Source organism: Podarcis pityusensis (assembly GCF_964106645.2).
Source record: "Podarcis pityusensis genome assembly, chromosome: Z".
In the NCBI taxonomy this organism is placed as follows: Eukaryota; Metazoa; Chordata; class Lepidosauria; order Squamata; family Lacertidae; genus Podarcis; species Podarcis pityusensis.
In genome coordinates, this window is record NC_138044.1 from 13,112,214 (window position 1) to 13,131,822 (window position 19,609).

Consider the following 19,609-nt stretch of genomic DNA (forward strand, 5'->3'; position numbering starts at 1 on the left):
TAACAAAAAGCAACCCATACTGTACCATTGCCTCAAGATCGCCAGAAAGGGCAGGGAACAGCTCGCTTGAGCCCACTGTAATACAGCTTCTCGCCCAACAACTGTTGAATAGGGTAGTGCAGGAAGCAGCAAGAGCTTCTGTGCGCCATTTTGGAGCTCATAAGTCCTTTTCCCTTTTTTTAAGCCTTTAAAGCCTCTTTGTGCTCTGGGGAAGGTATCCTTTCAAGCCACTAGGACTTTCCAGCTCTCTCCAGCCATTTCCAGATTTGAATTGATTTGAACTGATTGATTTCCCAGCACCGCACAGTCGCATGTGAGTCAATTGCATGTAACTGGGAAGATGCCTGTATTATTAGACAAACTGAGCTAATTCCATGGGGGCAGTGGGAGAAAAAGTCAAAAGTTTTTTGGCATCAAAGCAGATGATCTCAACAACTCCTCCTGCTCACGACTCAAGTGATGGGCCTGGAGATGTCCACAAAGCCCATCACTGATTGGTTACTGCACCGGCTATGCATGCAAAAGGTCTCCAGATTCAATCCCAAGGATCTCCAGAAAGGACTGAGAAAGAGTCATGCCCAAAATCTTGGAGAGCTCTTGCCAATCAGCACAGACTGAGGGTGGAGAAATCTGTGGCCCTACAATGGATGCTGGATTCCAGCTCTCATCAGTCCAAGTCAGTGTGGTCAATAGTCATGGATGATGGGAGTAGGGTCACATTTATGCCATACATTTAAAGTAATTGAATAGTCATTGTTTCCCTCGAGGAATTACAGGAGCTGCGGTTTGTTCAGGGCTGCTGAGAGTTGTCAGGAGACCCTGCTATTCCACTACCAGAGCTACCATTCTCAGAGTGGCTTCACAATGAATCCCGCTTCAAAGGAAAAGTTGGGAACTGTAGCTCTGGGAGGGGAATAAGGTGTCTCCTAACAACTCTTGACACCCTTAATAAGTTATACGTCTCAGAATTCCTTGGGAGAAGCCATGACTCTTCAAAGTGATACCATAGTACTTGAAATGTATCATGTGAATGTGGCCCTGGAATCAGACATCATCTGGAGGACCAACTCTGGCACAGACGATACTGAACTAGATACATGTGCACATGTGTTTTTATTCTGTCTGACAATTGTGTAACACACTGTGCCGGGATGCAGAGGAGGAGGAGGAGGAATCTAGAGCCTGACCACCCACCTTGAGCTGGAATTTTTTTGCATTCCTGGCAAGGTTGGCTGGGCCTACATCATCACATCAAGCAGGTGGTTTTTGATAGCCCAGCTGTTGAATTTCACAGTAAGTTGCGCTTCAATTTAAAAGCACAAGGCGCATACTAGACCCAAGGGGGAAATCTTGGATTCCTTTTTTTGAAAAGCACAAGTGTGCCTCCACCAAGTCACCTTTTAGAAATAAAATTAAAAGGAACAGGCAAGCCAAAGGAATAGACCCTTAATATAAACCGAACGTAAAGGTGCATTGCCAGAAGGATGTAGACATTTGACTCCGATATCAAGCATCAAGCCAGGCCCAGGGAGACAATGGTTCAAATCCCTGCTTCTGCAATTTGTTTTGGAAAGTTCTCTATTTGTTACATATTTGGATGCTTCTTAAGATATCATAATCAAATGATGGCCTCTGAGAGCAAGGATGAGGTTTTCATCTACATTTGGATACAACTGGGTGCCATTTTGAATCAACATGGCAGGCTGGACCTCTCAAAAACTTCACTGATTTCAAAACTGAATGTTTTTTGGTCTTCTTAGAATTCCCAAGTGACACCAGGTACTGGCCTCCTAAGAAACTTCAATGCATGATTATCTTGGGCCAGTCACTATCTCCCAATGTAACCTACCTCACAAGGTTGTCATGAGGGTTAAGGGGGGGTGAGGGTGAAGAATCATTAGATGACATGCTGAGTTCCTTGGAAAACAGGTGGGACAGCAGGATTAATAAAATGCAAATGTAAAAATAAATAAATTCTACAGTCCAGAATATACTTCAAATTCTGCTTTAGAAAAGCTGGATTCCACAAACTGCATGTATTTAAATACATTAATTAGTAGCCCTGGCCCATCACAGTCCAGCATCCTGTTCTTACAGTGGTCAATCAGATTCCTCTAGGAAGCCCACAAGCAGGACACAAGGGCAGTCTCATTCTCCCACTATGTTCCCCAACAACTGATATCCAGAGTACCAGTGTGGTTACAGTGGTTACAGCGCTGGACCAGGAACTGGTGGGAGACCCTGGTTCAAATTCCCACTCAGCCACGAGGCTCACTGGATGACCTTGGGCCAGTCACTGCCTCTCAGCCTAACCTACCTCACAGGGTTGTTGTGAGGATAAAATGGTGAGGAAGAGAACTATGTATGCCACATTAAGCTCCTTGGAGGAAAGGTGGGATATAAACGCAAAAAAAAAAAAAAAAAAGGTTGGAAGGCATTAGAGGCAAAAAGGGCAATCCAGGCTATTCTAAGCCATGCCCACAAAACAAAATGGTGGTTACCTTGCTGAACAAGAGTGTTTTGTGCTATGACAGAGCCCAATAGCTTACCTGGGGGAATTTGCGTTTGATCGAAGTCAGCGCTCCCTCTGGAAGTTTGGCCAGCTCAGAATCACGAACTGCGTGTACTGTTGTTGCCCTGGGCTGGTGGGTTAAGGCTTCAACCTAAGATAGAGAGAAGAGAAAGTTGCTGCTGAGATGGCAGTGGTAATCGTCGTAGCGCTGCTGTGGTACCAGCAACTGCCATAGCACTGCCAAACCAAAACATAGCACAAAGCAGGGGTAACCTCTGCTTCTAGATGAACTTGTTCAGTTCTCTGTTTTCATTTGCCCCATCTTTGATTGATTTCATAAGAGAGCAGGAAGTGAAGTTTTGTTTGATTTCAGTAATATGCACAGCCCTATCCTACCTCCCAAGCCCAAAGTATTCATACAGTGTATTGAAGGGGGGGGGGACTTACTTAAGTAATTCTTTCTTAATAAACCAATGCTCCTCTTTCCTAAAAGAGTAGTCTGCCTGCTGCCTTCTGACATAGTTCACTGCTCTGGGCTTGCCTCTTTCCCATCAGCCTCTGCAGGGAAATGGGTAATTGAGCCCAGTCATGACATCAAGTATAAGAATTGCTCCCCATCCTGAGATGCAGCAGAATTGCCTAGAGCAGGGTTCCCCAAACTTGGGTCTCTAGCTGTTTTTGAACTACAACTCCCATCATCCCTAGCTAGCAGGACCAGTGGTCAGAGATGAAGGGAACTATAGTCCAAAAACAGCTGGAGACCCAAGTCTGGAAAACCCTGGCCTAGAGTAAACTTCCTATTGAGTCCCTCTGAGTCACTGCTCCTTCAAAGATTGGGAGGCAATTTACAAAAATAAAATAAGTACTGTAAAGAACTTTTAGATTCACACAAAAATGCAAGGATGGCTCCTCTGAGTGCAAAGTTATTCCTGTTTCATACAAGAAGAGACCTGCTGGATCACACCAAAAAGGTCCATCCAGTAAGCATCCTGATTCCTATCATAGCCACCCAAGCACCCTGGCAATGCACTCCTGCTGTCGCCCCCTCCCCCAACACATCTGGTGTTTAGGCTGCCTGCCTCTGGACATGAATACTGCCTACAGCCATTGTGATTAATAGTCACTGATGGACTGCTCCTCCTTTGTCTAATCTCTGCTACAAAGCCATGGGTCACCCCACATCTGAGGGCAGCAAACTCCATACGTTTATTTTGCACTGTAAGAAGATGTCACTTCTTTTGGCTGTCCTGAATCCTTCTTCTCATCACATTTCATAGGGTAACTCTTTCATGGGGTAGGGCTATAGCTGAGGGGTAAAAAACCTGCTTTGCAAGCAAAATGTCCCAGGTTCAATCCCTAGTAACATCTCCAGGTAGGTCTGAAAGAGATCCTCTGCCCTAAACTCCAGAGAGCTGCTGCCAGTCAGTGATGAATATTGAGCTAGATGAACCAATGGTTCTGACTCAGTATAGAAGTGGTTTCCTGTGCATTTAATCATTATGGGAGAAATTTATCTGTACACTTCCTACATACTATGCACAATTTCTACAGGTAAACCATCTCGAATGTAAGAGAAAAGTGTGACTTGGAAGCTGAACTGAGATGGGAGAACCCCCCACATGCATGTGAGTATCCTTCAACTATTAGAAGTTTGGAAAGCTGGAACTAATGTGATTTGGAATTAATGTGATTTGATTGGCCTGTTAATAAAAAATATATTAAAAAAAGAAGAAGTTTGGAAAGCAATGCCCTAAACCACAGGTCTTCAACTGATCAGGATGCACATGGGGCTGTGGCCTGATCCAAGCTGGGTCAAAACAGGAGCACTGCCACCGTGCAAATATATGGTCAAAGATTAAGAAATGGGTCCCCAAATGCGTTCCTGGGTTAACAGTGGGTCCTGGGTCTGAGAAGGCTGAAGATACCTGCCTGAAACCGCAGGAAACTGTATGTTCTGAAGTTAGGAGAAACAAGATGGAGCAGGAATACTAGCCACTGGGGTGGCTGGAGAGGGCTTTGATTAGTTGATAGGGGAAGTGGGCTGGACAGGAGGTGGTTATGACTGAACCAAAGTGTGAAGCATTGTCACTTAGAACCTGGCACCACCTTTGCAGATGACAGCAGACTCATCCACCCTGACAGAGAACACACTTGCAAGAACAACATTCTTGAAAGGTCAAAATAAAAAAAATTCTTCCAGTAGCACCTTTAAGACCAACTAAGTTAGTTCTTGGTATGAGCTTTCGTGTGCAAGCACACTTCTTCAGATACCTGAAGAAGTGTGCTTGCACACGAAAGCTCATACCAAGAACTAACTTAGTTGGTCTTAAAGGTGCTACTGGAAGAATTTTTTTTATTTTGACTATGGCAGACCAACACGGCTACCTATCTGTAACTGGATTCTTGAAAGGTGAGAGTCTCACTCTTGAGAACCTCTTCACCTTTAAAAACTTGGTGGAAAGAGGGATGGAACTTGATGGGACATTTTGTGTCACTTTTGTCCAGTTCTGAACTTCCTGACCTGCTTCTGAATCATGACTGTGTCTGCCGCTGAACCTACACCATTACGTTCCTGAATAAAGATCTATTTCTTACTCACAAGTAAGAGCCTCTGTTTGACAGGAGCCAGCAGAACTGCCTAATTCACCTCACATTTGGGGAGGCCTCTCTTCTCCAAGAGGTCTTCAAGAACCCAACATTTGGATCAAATGGATCAATGCTGTTTTTTTAAGGAAATGAAGAGATATGGCCATGCCTTCTTTCGACAAAAAATGGCGCTCCCACTGCCTGTTTATCAATTTCAAACCTAGGAACAGAGTGAGTCATCATTTAATGAGACCTCCTGCTAAGTGAAGTGACATTGCTCCCTGCCCTGAGGGAAGCGCTGACATTTTCCATTGCCGGAACCTGACCTGGCTTTTGGTGGCAGGCTGCCCCATGAGAAGCGGTAGCAGCCCAGAAAGAATGTAGAGAAAGAACACTTGAGCCAGTCCAGTGCTTAGCAACTAATGGATTCTGTTAAGTGAATGGACGTCACTTGCCATTTGGGTCTGTTTACCCTGTTCCAACAGGAGCTGAAGACTAATTTGATTTATTATATACATACATTATTTCAAAATCCTAATCCAGCCTTCGCCCACTTCCCCCCCCCCAGTTGTATACGCATTTCACCCTAAAAAATGACCCCCACAACTTTCCTGCATTACAAACCTCCACACAGAACCATATTCTGAGCGGCCACAGCCCACACTGATTCTCTCACTAATACTCTAGTAGTAGTATTTTGCACACCTGTGGAATTATGACAGGGGCAGCAAGACCAGATGTTGTTGCCCAGCCAGTACAGCTGATGGTCAGGGATGATGGGAGCTGGCAGTCCTACAACATCTGAAGGAACACAGAAATTCCCCACCTATCCTTCTCCTTCCTTGGAGGTTTTTTAAGCAGAGGTTTGACGGTCATCTGCCATGGATGCTTTAGTTGAGATTCCTGCATTACCAGGGGTTGGACTAGATGACCTGAAGGATCCCTTCCAACTTTACAATTCTATGATTCACCATTGAAATCAGGACGACAATGGACAAAGAGGATGAATTTGGAAGCAATTTTTTAAAATATAAAAAGCCCTAAAAACAAATCTGTTCTTTGGATAGCAGGGGCACAACTTTTGCAACTGCCTACAGTATCAACTCTGCTCATTGCTCAGCAATCTTGGGCGCCAAGCCCCAAACAGAAAGATACATATATATTTTTAAATAGGCACACAGAGGGTTGAACTAATCTCCCCATCCTTTCATGAATAAGATAATTTGACTGTTTGAGCTACTGGTCCTGCTTGGATGTCATCAGAAATTAGAAAAAATTAATTAATACCAGAATTAGTTTATCAAGGATTGAATTGGAATCACAGACTATCTCTAAGGCTGTACACCTTAAAAACTTATTTTTTTAAAAAAAGTAAGCTCAGCAAACTAGTCCGCTAAAGGATCGGCTGATTAACCAGCAGAGACAACTCTTCATTAGCAAAGTTCTATTGTATACTGATGGCTATATTTGTTCTTGGCCATTACTGGAAAAAATGATTAAAATTAAAAAAAATCTCTCTAAAATTAGAAGTAGCTTGTGCTTATCTTAATGTTCTCCCACATTTCTCAAAAGTACCATCTCTACTGAAGTTCTGGCTTTATGCTAGTTTATTTAGACTACAGAAATAAAACCAATCAGTTACAAATTCTTTAAATCAGCTAATAGCCCTCCCTGCTTCTTGAATAGTGAAAAAGATTGTCAAATTTTTGAGATAATTAGCTAACAGATGTAGAAAAGCATATTCACGCCTTCTGCTTTTAGCTTTATCTAGATTTTGTGATGCTTTAACTGACCCTCAGGGTGAGAGCTGCTACTGTGATTGCTGTAATAACCAAAGTATGGTTGATCCAACTTTTGTGTCAGTTTATGAGATACAAGCTCATCAAATGTTTTATACATTGTACATTTGCACTTCTGTTAGGATGTCATAGTTCTAAGCTGAAGCTAATTTGATCATCTTGTATCTGCTATACCAGAAGCCAACAAGAGGACAATTCCCAAAGTTGTTTTAACTGTCAATCTCTCTTTCCAGTGAACTCTTGGAATTATAACTCTGTGAGGGGTATAGTAATCTCCTAACACTCTCAGCACCCTGAACAACCAAAAGCGCTTTAAATGTATGGTGTGAATATGGCCCAAGAGAGGTGCATTCAGAAGTGATATAAAAACTGTAATCAGATGAGAGGTGCATGATTTAATTTAACCATTAAGAAAAGCAAAAACATTCCACAGCCTGGCTCCAATGAACTACTTTAGACCCAAACAGTGCTGACTCAAACTTAATTCTTAAATCCCAATTCAGTGGCAGCAGTGGAAAAAAGCTCCGCTGGATGAGCTAAGGAACCTCATCTTCAGGGCATAGACCTAGCAGTGTGGATCTTTGCATTCTGGCCAAAACAAGTTTGAATGGCCTGATCTGCCAGTTCTTGCTCTCTGCACTGTCCCATCATGCTAATATTTATGAGTTGAATTAACCAGAATGTTTAGAGCAGGCTATAATACTCCTCTATCTCTTGAAGCGTAAAATGAAATTCACTGCCTCACAAGCTGGCTCAGTGCAGTATTTGCTAATTTAATTTAATCTTTGTGGCAGTTTATCACCAGCTCCTGGGCTGAATACTGCTCTGGAAGTGCCTTTCAAACCTTTTGTTTTCCTTCAGAGTTTGCTGTCAGGGACAGCAGTACTTTGCGCTTTGAAATTATATGAATTTTACACACATACACACCAAAATTCCACAGCAGTATACGATAAATTCCGCAGCCCACTAAAGCAAAAGAAAAATCGCCATCCCTGCTTCCAGTGCATAATTAATTCTGCTGCCAGCAGAGTTGAGGCATTTAAAAGATCATGACGCATTATAAAGATTGCACACCTCTTGTTGGAACAGATATTATAGCCAGAATGTCAGGCTTGAGCTTGTTATTTTTGAAAAGGGGTTATTAAGATGTAAGAAGCATGCCTTTTTTAAAAAAACCAAAGTTTAATCGTAGATTCCAGCAGCCAAGCAACATTAATTGGATATATCTCTAGAAGTCTAATGCACATCTGAGAACACAGGCTATAAGAGGTATGATTTTAAAATATAAAATAAGAATGTTTTAAAACCATGCAGAAAGCCACAGGTTCAATCTCCAGCATCTCTAGGTAGTGATGGGAGAGATCCTGTCTGAAACCCTGGAGAGCAATTGCCAAGTCAGCACTACAGGGCAAGATGGGCCGACTCAATATAAGGCAGCTTCTATTGTTCCTACAAACAAAATGGAGACTTCACTCTTACAACCCAAAGGGGTTCACCTCTAGAACGCAAAAGAGGTAGGCTATTACTTGGCACAAGCCCTGAGTTTCTTTATGTCACTCTTCTGGGAATGCCTGACTGGAGAAGAAAAGCCCGGAACAGCAAGCCATGCAGAGATACAACAAGCAGTCTCTTCTCAAGGCAGGTTACTCAGCTGCCCATTTGTTCTGGAAATGACTGAATGTTCCAATCGTACATGATGCAAAACTACCCATTCGTGCTCAGCCAAGGTCAGTGATCAGGGATGAGCACTGTAGCCCAGCAACATCTGGAGAGCCACAGATTCCCCATCATTGTTGGGGGTTGGTCAGGTGGCCCAACGGAAACCAATAGGATTCCATTTGGCTCTATAAAGCAGCTGGATGGGCTCCTCAGCCTGAACAACTCGTTCTTTAGGGAAAGGCCAAGCTGCTTAGGCTCCTACTGCAACCTGCTGCCTCCAGTGCCATCAACAACTCAGAAAATGGGTTTGGTTCAAACAGGTCTCAATCCCAATCTAATTCACAAGCCAGGAGGAACTTACCACGCCAATCAGGTCACCGCGGCCATATTCCCCCGTCAGCTGCTTCTTCCCATCATCCATCCTGATGACAGAGCGGAGCCGCCCGTTCAGCACAATGTAGGTGCAATCTGAGTTGTCCCCTTGCCTGTGGAAGGACACACCAGTTACAGGAGGGAAAGACCCTAAAAGCACAATCTCCATTTCTGGCCTGATTTTTGGCAGGCCCAGAGCAGTCTAGGTCTATGGAATATTCAACAGACTGGGCCAGAAAAGCCACAGGAAGCTAACCTGCAGGGACTGTACTGCTTTTGACCACTGCGTGTCTGTGTCACTTTTCTCCCTCCTCCTATTTTTGTTTAAAAATATACATGGGAGTATTTGAACTCCCTGCACATGGAAAATCTGGATGTCAGAGAAAAGACCCAGGCAGAATCCTACAAACAGACTAGCTTTCCACGCACAAGTTTATTTTAATTTACAATTTTTATTACAATTTCCTTAAATGCACAAAATGCAAAAGGCTTGAAAACAAGAGCAGCAAAAATAACCCAAAACTAATGCACCTTTTGGCATTCAGCATATCCCTAGGCAAATTTGTTCAAGAGGTTTTAAAGCAAGGAAGTATTTCAAGACATGCTTGTGTTCATAGTGGTCCCCTCTCTATAGACTTTCATGTGGAAATGCTCCTATTCTGCACAGCTTTCCCCCACATCTACCCTATTGCCTCCTGCAAGGCTTGACCACTGGGTAGGTTCCCCCATCCTCAATTTTGCAGGGGGAGGGGGCAAAGGGGTACACAAGCTTTCCATTTTGCATGCACCCTACCTATAAACAGCCCGTCCCGCTTCTACTTCCATCCAATCCAGAGCAAAGTCGATTTGCCTCACAAAAGATGACATCCGCTTCACAACTGTATGAGCCACACCCAGCACGACGGTGGGTTGCTCCCGCATTATCCTGAAAGGCAAGGTCTGGCAGTTAGGAAGAGTGTTGGGCCTCAGAGGGCACAGAGATGGCTAACTGCACCATTTGCCTAGGGAGGGAGGGAGGATGGGAGGGAGAAAGGGAAGAGAAGGAAGGTCCAAAAACCCAGTCCAAAACTCTTCTGCTAGTTTTGTTGGGTAATTTGATTCCACTATTCACCCACCCCTCAAAAAGTTAAACTCTGGCAGAGTCACCCTGACTTCTGTTTGCTGGATTGCTTAGGAGGCAAGTGCATTCTGAACCGTTTTGGAAAGGGCTACATTTATTTTCCTTTCCTTTCCCTGTTATTACTCTGCTTTTCAAACTGAATGGGGCCCTTAAGGCAGATGCAGTAATAAAATATTTAAAAAAACAAGAATCGTTTTGTTTTGCTTTTTTAAGGTCAAGCATACAGAGTGGAATGAGAAACCAGCCAATAAACATTTCAAATAATCAGGGGCTTATTTTATCCTTTTAAGTATGCTTGTCTCAAATTTCACTCTGTTACAACCCATTTATATTAATTGGAAAAGCAAAAAAGGGTTTTGGCCTATAAGACTGTAAACATACACATACTAGAAAACAAGGCAGCAGCATCCTTTACCACAGGAGGTATGGGAAGAGCCACAGCTCAGTGACAGAGGATCCACTGTCAGAATTCAGAAGTTCCGAGGTTTGATTCCCAGCATCTTCAGACAGGACTGGGAGAGACTTCCCTGGAGAGCTGCTACCACTACTGGTCAGGGTAGATAATACTGAGCTAGAGATGGACTGATGGTCTGACTCCATACAAGTCAGCTTCTTTTCATGGCCACTGGCTACTAAGAGACTTGGGCGTGCACCACACCCTCAGTGCTCAAATTACGAGAGGAAAAGGATGCAGGATGCATGATCCTCAATGCACAAAAAGGAGCAGCAGTCTCCAATGAAAAAGAAAAAATCAGGAGTAAATGAGATGGGTGCAATTATTAAATTATAAATGAGGTATAAAAATGCAACTTACATTGAAAGAAACAGGAAAAAAGAAAGCAAAAATGGCATCAAAGGCTCTTTGTGTTTAATTTATTATTATTATTATGCTGTTAATGCTTTGTTTGTTTTTCCTGTTCTCCATATAGTCTGTTTTCGTTGTTTAATAGAAAGAATTTTAAAAATAAAAAGGCGAAGCTCCCGCCAGTCGGTTTCTGGGGAATGCATGATCCAAGGCTTCCTGATCCTTTTGCTTGCAACTCACCACACATCTCACAACTTCCCGCCTTCCCTGGTGGCTCCCACGCCCCCTGGTGATGGCTTAATTAGATACTGGGAGGGGGGATTCAAAAGCCCCCTGCCCTATGCTACCCGGCATTTATTTATTGAATCACAGCTGTGAGTTCAGGGAAACAGTGTAATTAGCTGGCATCTGCCCAGTACTTAAATCCCACGGCAGGGGCACACCCAGTGGCAGAGCTCCCTGACAAGAGGGTGAGATGGGCCGTGGTACTGCTAACAGGCTGCTGCCTTAGTTGGTCCCACAGCTGGGCTGGAGACAAAGGCTGGCTTTGAACTGTTTCCTCCCACTACCTCAACTGGGGGAAGAAGAAAGTAGGAAGGGGGAAGCTTTCTGGGAGAGGAATGGGTCATCATTTAAGTTCTGGAGGCAGAGCATTGGCTGCAGCTAGACAAAAAGGGGAGCCAAGCAAAGCTCTGATCAGGTTCATATGAAATGCATTGTCCTTCAGTACACGTATGGAAAACAGCACTGCATACCGAATCTGGCATCCTGGCATTTAAATAAATAAAAGCAAGGTGCTAGTCCTTAAGGTTGGAAAGATAGGTTGGAAAGTGCATAAGCAGTACCTGGCAAAAACCTCAATAGTGCTATGTGCACAGAAACAACCAGCATTCCTCCAAAGTGCACCTTGCACCGTCACTGAATGGTTTTTGATAACTGGTCAAGACACAACTCTTTACCCGTGCCTTTGGTCACGTAGGTGACTTTCTTCGCTCCTGCCCTGCTGTTCTGTGCTGCTGTTAACCTCGACCCTGATTCTTTTATGCCTTTAAGATTTTAATGTAGCCATTGTGATACCCTCAAGATGCTACAGGAATCTCAGCTCCCATCATCCCCAACCCTGGTCATGCTGGCTGGGACTGATGGGAGTTGCAGTCTTAAGCATCAGGAGGGCACTGGCCTAGAGGTATGATTCATTCAACCAAGGCTTAGAATTCCTAGCTTCCTCCACCAATACTTGCAAACACATCAAAGGAGATGGGGGGGAGGGCTCACTCATAGAAGTGCGACTTGGAGATGGCCAGGAAGCTGCAATCGCGATTGGCCTTGATGGTGAAGATGAGGGGCTCCCCCGTAAGGGCAGCCAGCTGCCCCACCAGCTCCCCAGGGTGGGTGATGAACAGGCAGGTCTCCTCCTCTGAGTCAATCTTCCGCTGATAGACATGAAGCATTCCTGAGATCACAAATCGGATGTTGACATCCTGCAAGGGCAGAAGCAGAGTCTGTTCCTCTGTATCAGGTACCACCTGTTTCTATGTTTGCAAAGTCAAAGCCAGGGGTGGATTATATGGGGGGGAGTGATGTTACAGTGGGAGTTGCAGTCCAGCAACACCTAGAGGGCTAAAGGTTACCCCATTTCTATTCTAAGAGTTGAAGAGCCATAGCTCCGTGAAGAAGTGCAAGTTTTGCATGCTGAAGGACTCAGGTTCAACCCCCAACATTTCCACACAGAGCTGGGAAAAGACTCAGTGCCTCAAACTGTAGAAAGCTGCTGCCAGTCAGTATAAACAGAACTGAGCTAGATGGACCAATGCTCTGGCTCGAGATGAGCCAGCCTAAGAGGTTCCTATGTAAAATTCAGGACTGTGGGGGCTAAATTCTTACTTCAGCTTTAGGCCAAGGCCCACAGCTGAGTGCTATAGCATCTGCCTTACACATAGATATTCCAAGGTTCAACCCCCAGCATCTCCAGGTCAGCCTGGGAAAAGACTCCCTGCCTCAAACCATGGAGAGCTGCTGCTGGTCAGTGTAGACAACACAGAACTAGATGGACTGATGGTCTGACCCTATACAAGGCAGCTTCTTATGTACTTTGGAAAAGGGTCAGAGCATAGTGGTGGAGCATCTGCTTTCCACGCAGAAGGTCCAGTTCCCACCGTCTCTCCATTAAAAGGACGAGGAGGCAGCAGATGAAAATCCCTTTCTCTTCCCAAGACCCTGGAGAGCAGCCATGAGTCAGAGTAGCAAATACCAAGCTAGATGGGGCAGCAATGTGATCTGGTTGAATGGAGCTTCATGTAGCTGCACAGTGGCAACTCAAAATGAACCCTAGAGATCAAAGACGGTGAAGCTGCCCACAAGCCCTGTTTTGACTCACATAGGGAAGTGGCATGCAGGAACTCACCTGGTCACCTTGCCTCGACACCACTGTCCCAGCGGTAACCTGATGCAGGGTCACTTTCCCATGCAAAAGGCAGGGGTCCTAAGTGGGTGAGAAAAGAGACACACACAGTCAAATTGAAAGCTGGCAAATCAAATGCGATGTGGAGAGGTAACAACATCCTAGCTAGTAAAGTTCCCAAGATGTCCTGGTTGCTCACTGTGGTGTGTGGACTTGGATTAAAATAATCTATTTGTCATATATAAGAAGTGGGGGGAAACACCCACAGTCAACATTCCTAGGCACTAAATTTTAATCTGGGGTTGTTGCAGACAGTGGCATTAAAAGCCATAGCAAATTGAGTAAGTTCTGGGTGCTGGCTCAGATAGTGACAGGGAGTGATGCAACACTGGGTCAGGCCATGACCCACTAGTGGGTCCCAATCCACCAGTTGAAGACCAGTGCAAACTCCCTCTTACATAGGCAAAAAAACCCCACATCTGTGCAGAGACTGAGGTATCAGCAGGCCTGGAGGAAAATCCCAGAGTTTGCAGGTAATATTTTAAAAAGTCATTGGGTAGGGGAAGAAGAAACGACTCAAAGCATGTCAGTGAGGACTAAGCATGCTCAGTGGCGAAGAATGCTGACTGTGTGTTGCTGGAGGAAAGGAAGGAATGGAGTATACTGGAAAAGGGAATGAAAAAGCTGAAACCCTGAACATTTTATTGCAGGTCATGTTTCTTACAAAGTTTCAAAAAGAGATTGAAGAATGAAGCATGGCAAATCCTACATCTCTTAGAGGTTGAAAAGATCTCCTCCCCGCTTTTTTAAATCATTACTAAAGCCACTTTTTGACAAAGCTCATTTCCCCATCCAGCAGAGGTTGGATAAACATTTTCTCCATGGCTGCGCTCGGGACTGCCTTTCATTACAGTGTGGAATTATGCAAACCCAGTTTGGCCCTCCCCATGACTCACATCCAACTTCATCAGGGTTAAAAGGTCCATCTTGGCAGCTTCTAAGATGGCCTCAGACTGCTTCCTGGCACTGGGCTCCTGGGCTGAGAGGTGGTCCTGTGTATAGTGGAAGATGGCCGAGGGCATTTCTGTCACCGTCACCGTCTTCTTCAAGATGGACTTAAAGAAGCAGAAACACCAGAGGTTAAATTTTCCATGCTGTGCTGAGTACCACCTGGCACACTGTGGCCACATAAGCCAAAAACCCTGCATGGGACTTCTTAGCAACTGCTTCATTCCTTAACCTTCACTTCCCCCATTACATGTAAACCCCAAAAATAATGCTTAATGTAGGGCTGCCATGTGTCCAGATTTTCCCGGACATTACCGGGAATTGATATCTGGAGGGAATTTCTGAAGGGTGGCACTTTGTCCTGGGTCTTAGGCAAGTCAACTTTCGTGATGTCCTGGTTTTTACTTTTTGAAATACGGTGGTACCTTGGTTCTCAAATGCCTTGATTCTCAAACACCTTGGTTCTCAAACACCAAAAACGCAGAAGTGTTCCAGTTTTCGAACGCTTTTCGGAAACCGAACATCTGACGCAGCTGTCAGCTATTGTTTCCGGGGCCTCTGCACCAATCAGAAGCCGCCTTGGTTTTCAAACATTTCAGAGGTCGAACTGACTTCCAGAACAGATTAAGATCAAGAACCAATGTACCACTGTATGGCAACCGTACTTAATGGCAAAAGGATTCAATCTTTCTTTCACTCAATCCAATTCAAGAGGCAATGGCAGCAATTTCTCACCAAACATTGTGAAGGAAGGCCACATAGGGACTGGCTCTTTCCAGTCGGTGCAAATACAGAGGGCAGCTTAATGGGTATGCTATTGTTATGGCTGCGTGATTTATTGATATATCGTCCAAAACCGGTTTGAATTCCATACCGTGATATCAGTTTTATACTTTTTGACCCAGCAATATATCATGAATCATGATATGTGTGTGTGCTATGCAAAAATCATGATGCAGGAAAAACTGTGAAGCTAGCCAATGCCTCTACAGGAGGAGGAGGAAGGCTCAGAAAATCTACCTTGCATGTGACATTGCTGGAAAGCACTTCTGAAGAGGAGGAAGAAGAGGCAACTCTGGCTCTCTCATAGGCCATGTCCAAGTCCAGCTTGCTGCTAGTCAAGCTTCCTGCAGAGGGAAGATGGAGGGAAGACATCACCCTCTACAGCAGTGGTTCCCAAACTTTTTCTGGCCACAACCCCCTAGATCCCATAGACCCATCCCCAGTGCCCCATACCCTGTTCAGTGCCCCCCTGCCTCTTAGTGCCCCCTAGGTAAACCCACCATCACCCAGGGGCAGTACTGCCCACTTTGGGAACTATGGCTCTACTGCATCTTGGCCCACCCTGCTAAAGGCTGTGGCAGTGGTTTTAGGATCAATTTGGTCTCAGAAGAGAGGCCCACATTGGTCCTGCCCACCATGACATTGGGTTCACTTCAGCACATATGGCAGATCAGTGATAAGGTGGTCATGTTCTGGGATGAAGTATTCAAAGAAATTGGAGAGATAACTGGGCAGAACGTGGTAAAAGGTCCAGAGTTGGCAGCACTTAATCTTAACCAAGGAGACAATATGAAACTTCATTGCAAAAATTGTACTGACCATCTATTATGAACAGCCAGGCTACTGATAGACAGTTATTGTAAATCTTTAGAGGGTGAAGCATTGACCGCAAGGTATATATATTTAAAAATCTGGCAATTAGCGCTGATAGAAAAATTAACCACTAAACTGAAAATAGCAAGGGATGAAGCTAAAAGGCACATTGTTTGTGAACTGGTAGATTTTTATTATGCTCATTGCAAAAAAGGAGAAGGTGGGGCTCCTCCGCACTGCAAAGGTCGTTGGTTACTGTGATTCTATGTGGGAACTGCAACTGCCATGAACCTGGAAATGTGACAAATTAAGCAATTTGAACTCCTATACAAGCCAAACTCAAATCTACAGAAAATGTGTATATTTTGTTCTATACTGTATCTTGTTGCTTAGTAATATGACAAAATAGTAAAATCTTAATTCTTTAAAAAGAAGTGAACTTAGGGGGCATTCAGTGCCATGGTGAAGCTCCCCACACCTGCTGTTTCCCCCTCAATGGTTCACACTCACCTTCAGAATATCCAGAGGATGATGTCAAGGACAAGCTCCTTTTGAGAGGGTTCTCAGATATGGAAGGCCTCCCTGCATCTGCAATACAGAACACAACAATAGACAATATACTAACAAATTGCTTTTTGCCCGGCATCCATGGTCAGCTGTGTGGGCTTGGTGCACTGAGGAAAGGGATGGGAACTAAGAGTCACAGAAGTGTCACATGTGGAGCCCCTACCAAAGCACAGTTCTCGGAAGGTGCCGGATGATGCCTATCCTTGGCTCCACCCTTCCCTAGTCTACGGTGAAAGCACACTCCCAGGGCCTGCTCCTAACAGAATGGTTTTAATTGCTACCACTGAGGAATTGGAACATTTTTCAGCCTGAGGGTCATATTACCTTCTGGGGAAAACTTCCGAGGGCCACATGCCAGCAGTGGGTAGGGCCAGAGATAAAGTGGGCAGAACAACAACTTTCAATTTTACCTTTTTTATAGTAGGCTAGTTTCTACACACAATCTGTTCTCTAGCCAGGCAAACAAGAGGCATTATCAGAGCCAGGAGTGCCAGCTTAGCCCTGTGACCGTGAGTGCCCGAGGCCGTGGGTGCCACGCAGCATGCATGGCCCTGGCACTGAAATTTGTGGGTGTTCAGCCCCTTCATGGGGAAATTTGTGGGTGCTCTGGCAACCAAGGCCCCAGAAAGTTGGCACATTAACATCAGAGCTCAAGGACACATTGCAGCTCAAGGAGGGCATAAAGGAAGGCTGGTGAAGAGAGGTGGCATGATGGGAAGGAGCCTGACCTGAAAAGAGTCCTGAGGGGCAGATAAAGAGGCTTGAATGACCCCAGGCCCCAAGCCTAAGGTTCTACACCCCCAATTTAGAAAGGAGTATTTGCTGACACAGAGCTGAAAAACCATGTCCCTCAAGGTTGTTCCCAAGAGCAATTCCCACTTAGGTAATCCTTACCCGTCTCTGCAGAACCTGTTTTCTCCAGCTTCTCCACCCGGTCCTCCTCTGACAGATTGGACACCTGCCTCTTCACTGCTCTGCCAGCATTTGCCCCAGAGGTCACGCTTGCAACTGACACCAGTGGGATGGCCTGGCTCTCCTATTAGGGGCACAGTGCAGAGACCCAAGAAGGTATCATTCAAATCAGGAAGCACCACAGTCCAAGAGCTTAGGGATAGAGCACCTGCTTTGCAAGCAAAAGGTTCCAGGCTCAATCCCTGGAGAGAGACTCCTGGTCTGAAACGCCATAGAGCTGCTGCTCCTGGTGGTCAGTATAGACATTATTGCACCTAACAGACTCTTGTGCTGTGTACTAAACTCAATGCCACTACTGAAAACTATTATGAAAAATGTATCTCCTCATCTCACACCAGTAGGATGTGCCACAGGCGTTGATGGCCTGTGCTCAAATGAATGGGTATCTACATCACTCTCTAGGCTAAGCAGCAGATTCGGCCAAAGCTACTGTAACACAAATTGGGGGGTGGGAGTCTCTCGTGGGCCAGGGTCCCTTGGAGGTAATCTGCTTGCTGGTGATGGAGGGGGAACCATGGCCTTCTCTCTCTCTCTCTCTCTCTCTCTCTCTCTCTCTCTCTCTCTCCCTCACCTGCCCTGCCCAATTTGCTGCCAGGGGAAGAGGCAGATCATTCTTGCCAGGGGTCTGAAATGATTGCCTTGAAGTGGAGCTTTTCTCCACTTGCATGAAACTAGGCCAAGGAGGGGAGCACATGCAGAAGGTGTGCCACCCCTGGATTAAAGGACTATAGGAGTCATTATGGGCTCTGTAGCTCACTAATGGAAGAAAATGGCTCATTAACACTTCCTATGACACCTTTTTCCTAGCACAAGTCTCTACATGGGTTTGTTGCTTGCATTTGAGTCTCACCCCCAGTGAGTTGGGAGAGGTAAGGGGGGACATGACCGGCATTTCCTAAAAGCACATGTCATGTGAAGTGTAAAGTTGCATTCTTCCTTAGGATGCCAGAACCTGGCATCATCAGACAATGAAATTGTTTGGTAGCAGGTTCTGGATGGACAAGACAAAGGACTTATTCACACAAGGAAGAATTAATCTATGGAACTCACAGCCACAAGAATTTAAGATGATCATGGGCTTGAGGACCAAGAAAAATTCATGTAGTATTCAGTTGCCAGGGTGCAAAACTGAGAAAGGCTGTTGCTTTCCTGCACTGCTTGTGGACTTCTCAGAGGCTTCCTGCTGACCACTGCAGGAAGTAGAATGCTGAATGAGCTGGAACATTGCTCTGATCCAGCAAGGCTCTCCTTATTTCCTTAACATCCTCTGGGTGGTGGTGATGGTACTATTTTATCCCCATAAAAGCTTTGTGAAGTAGACTAGGTAGAGAAATAAGGTCTCCAGGGTCACACAGTGATTAGAACCCAAGTCTCTTCCACCCGAGTCCAACACTAATTCTAAGAACAGGTTCCAAGTTTGCATCTTATCCTCCCCACCCACCCCCAACCCTGATTTTCTTTTTGCATTGTGTATTTAAAATGCAAGTTTGTGGGCAGGCACAGTCTTGACTGCACTTATTTTAGGCAAGCTCTTTCAGGAGCTGGTTTGACATAAAAATGCTTTAAACAAACAAATAACAACCACTGAATCATGCTGGGTCTCAGTACAAAAAATGAGACTAAGCTGGTGTTTGCCTAACTGGAAGTATATAATTCTCTTTGCTTCTAATTGAGCAGTCTTCACTTACAGAGCTGAAGAGTTCGGTAGTCAGTCCAAGGTAGTTGTGCAATGCCAGGAAGGTCACTCTTTGGAGCCTCACCATGATTATCTAAGAGCAGGAGGATCAGGTACAGACAAATGGTTAGCCACACCTGGACTCAAGGGGAACCCTGACTATAGTTAGGTTCAAACTCTGTTCCTGGAGAGAGGAATTGAGATGGATGCTCAGAAGAGCACAGGGGCATTTTCATATCTCACCTCCCTGCCCCCAAGAGGAAAAGGGGATAGAACTTCCCAAGGAACCTACCGTACTTTTCCGTGTATAAGACGATGTTTTTTTAACTTTAAAATAATCTTCAAAATCAGGGCTCGTCTGATACACAGATAGTGCAGAGGGGGGAACGGGTGAATGGTTGCAGCCGCGAGCAGGAGGTTGTCAGCGGCGATTGGGTGGATGATTTGTAGCTGTGGCAAGGGCTGCTGTGGATTGGTTTCCGCTGTGGCAATTGTGTGTGCGTTTGCCAGCTGTTGGTGGCGATTGGGCAGACCCTT

The 19,609-nt window shown here is 45.1% G+C and overlaps 1 protein-coding gene across 6 annotated transcripts in view; it reads right to left on the bottom strand.

The window, feature by feature from the left end:
* The window catches only part of PNPLA7 (patatin like domain 7, lysophospholipase), a 114,163-nt gene that overhangs the window by 60,968 nt on the left and 33,586 nt on the right, over positions 1-19,609 (bottom strand). For all 6 annotated transcript variants that reach the window (XM_080989557.1, XM_080989556.1, XM_080989555.1 and 3 more), the window contains 10 exons: positions 19,086-19,166; positions 17,320-17,461; positions 16,369-16,446; positions 15,283-15,389; positions 14,211-14,369; positions 13,258-13,335; positions 12,129-12,334; positions 9,722-9,853; positions 8,918-9,041; positions 2,550-2,663 (listed from right to left, as the gene is read on the bottom strand). In XM_080989557.1, coding sequence (XP_080845683.1) covers positions 2,550-2,663; positions 8,918-9,041; positions 9,722-9,853; positions 12,129-12,334; positions 13,258-13,335; positions 14,211-14,369; positions 15,283-15,389; positions 16,369-16,446; positions 17,320-17,461; positions 19,086-19,166 — 1,221 coding nt within the window. The remainder of the gene's footprint in view (positions 1-2,549; positions 2,664-8,917; positions 9,042-9,721; positions 9,854-12,128; positions 12,335-13,257; positions 13,336-14,210; positions 14,370-15,282; positions 15,390-16,368; positions 16,447-17,319; positions 17,462-19,085; positions 19,167-19,609) is intronic.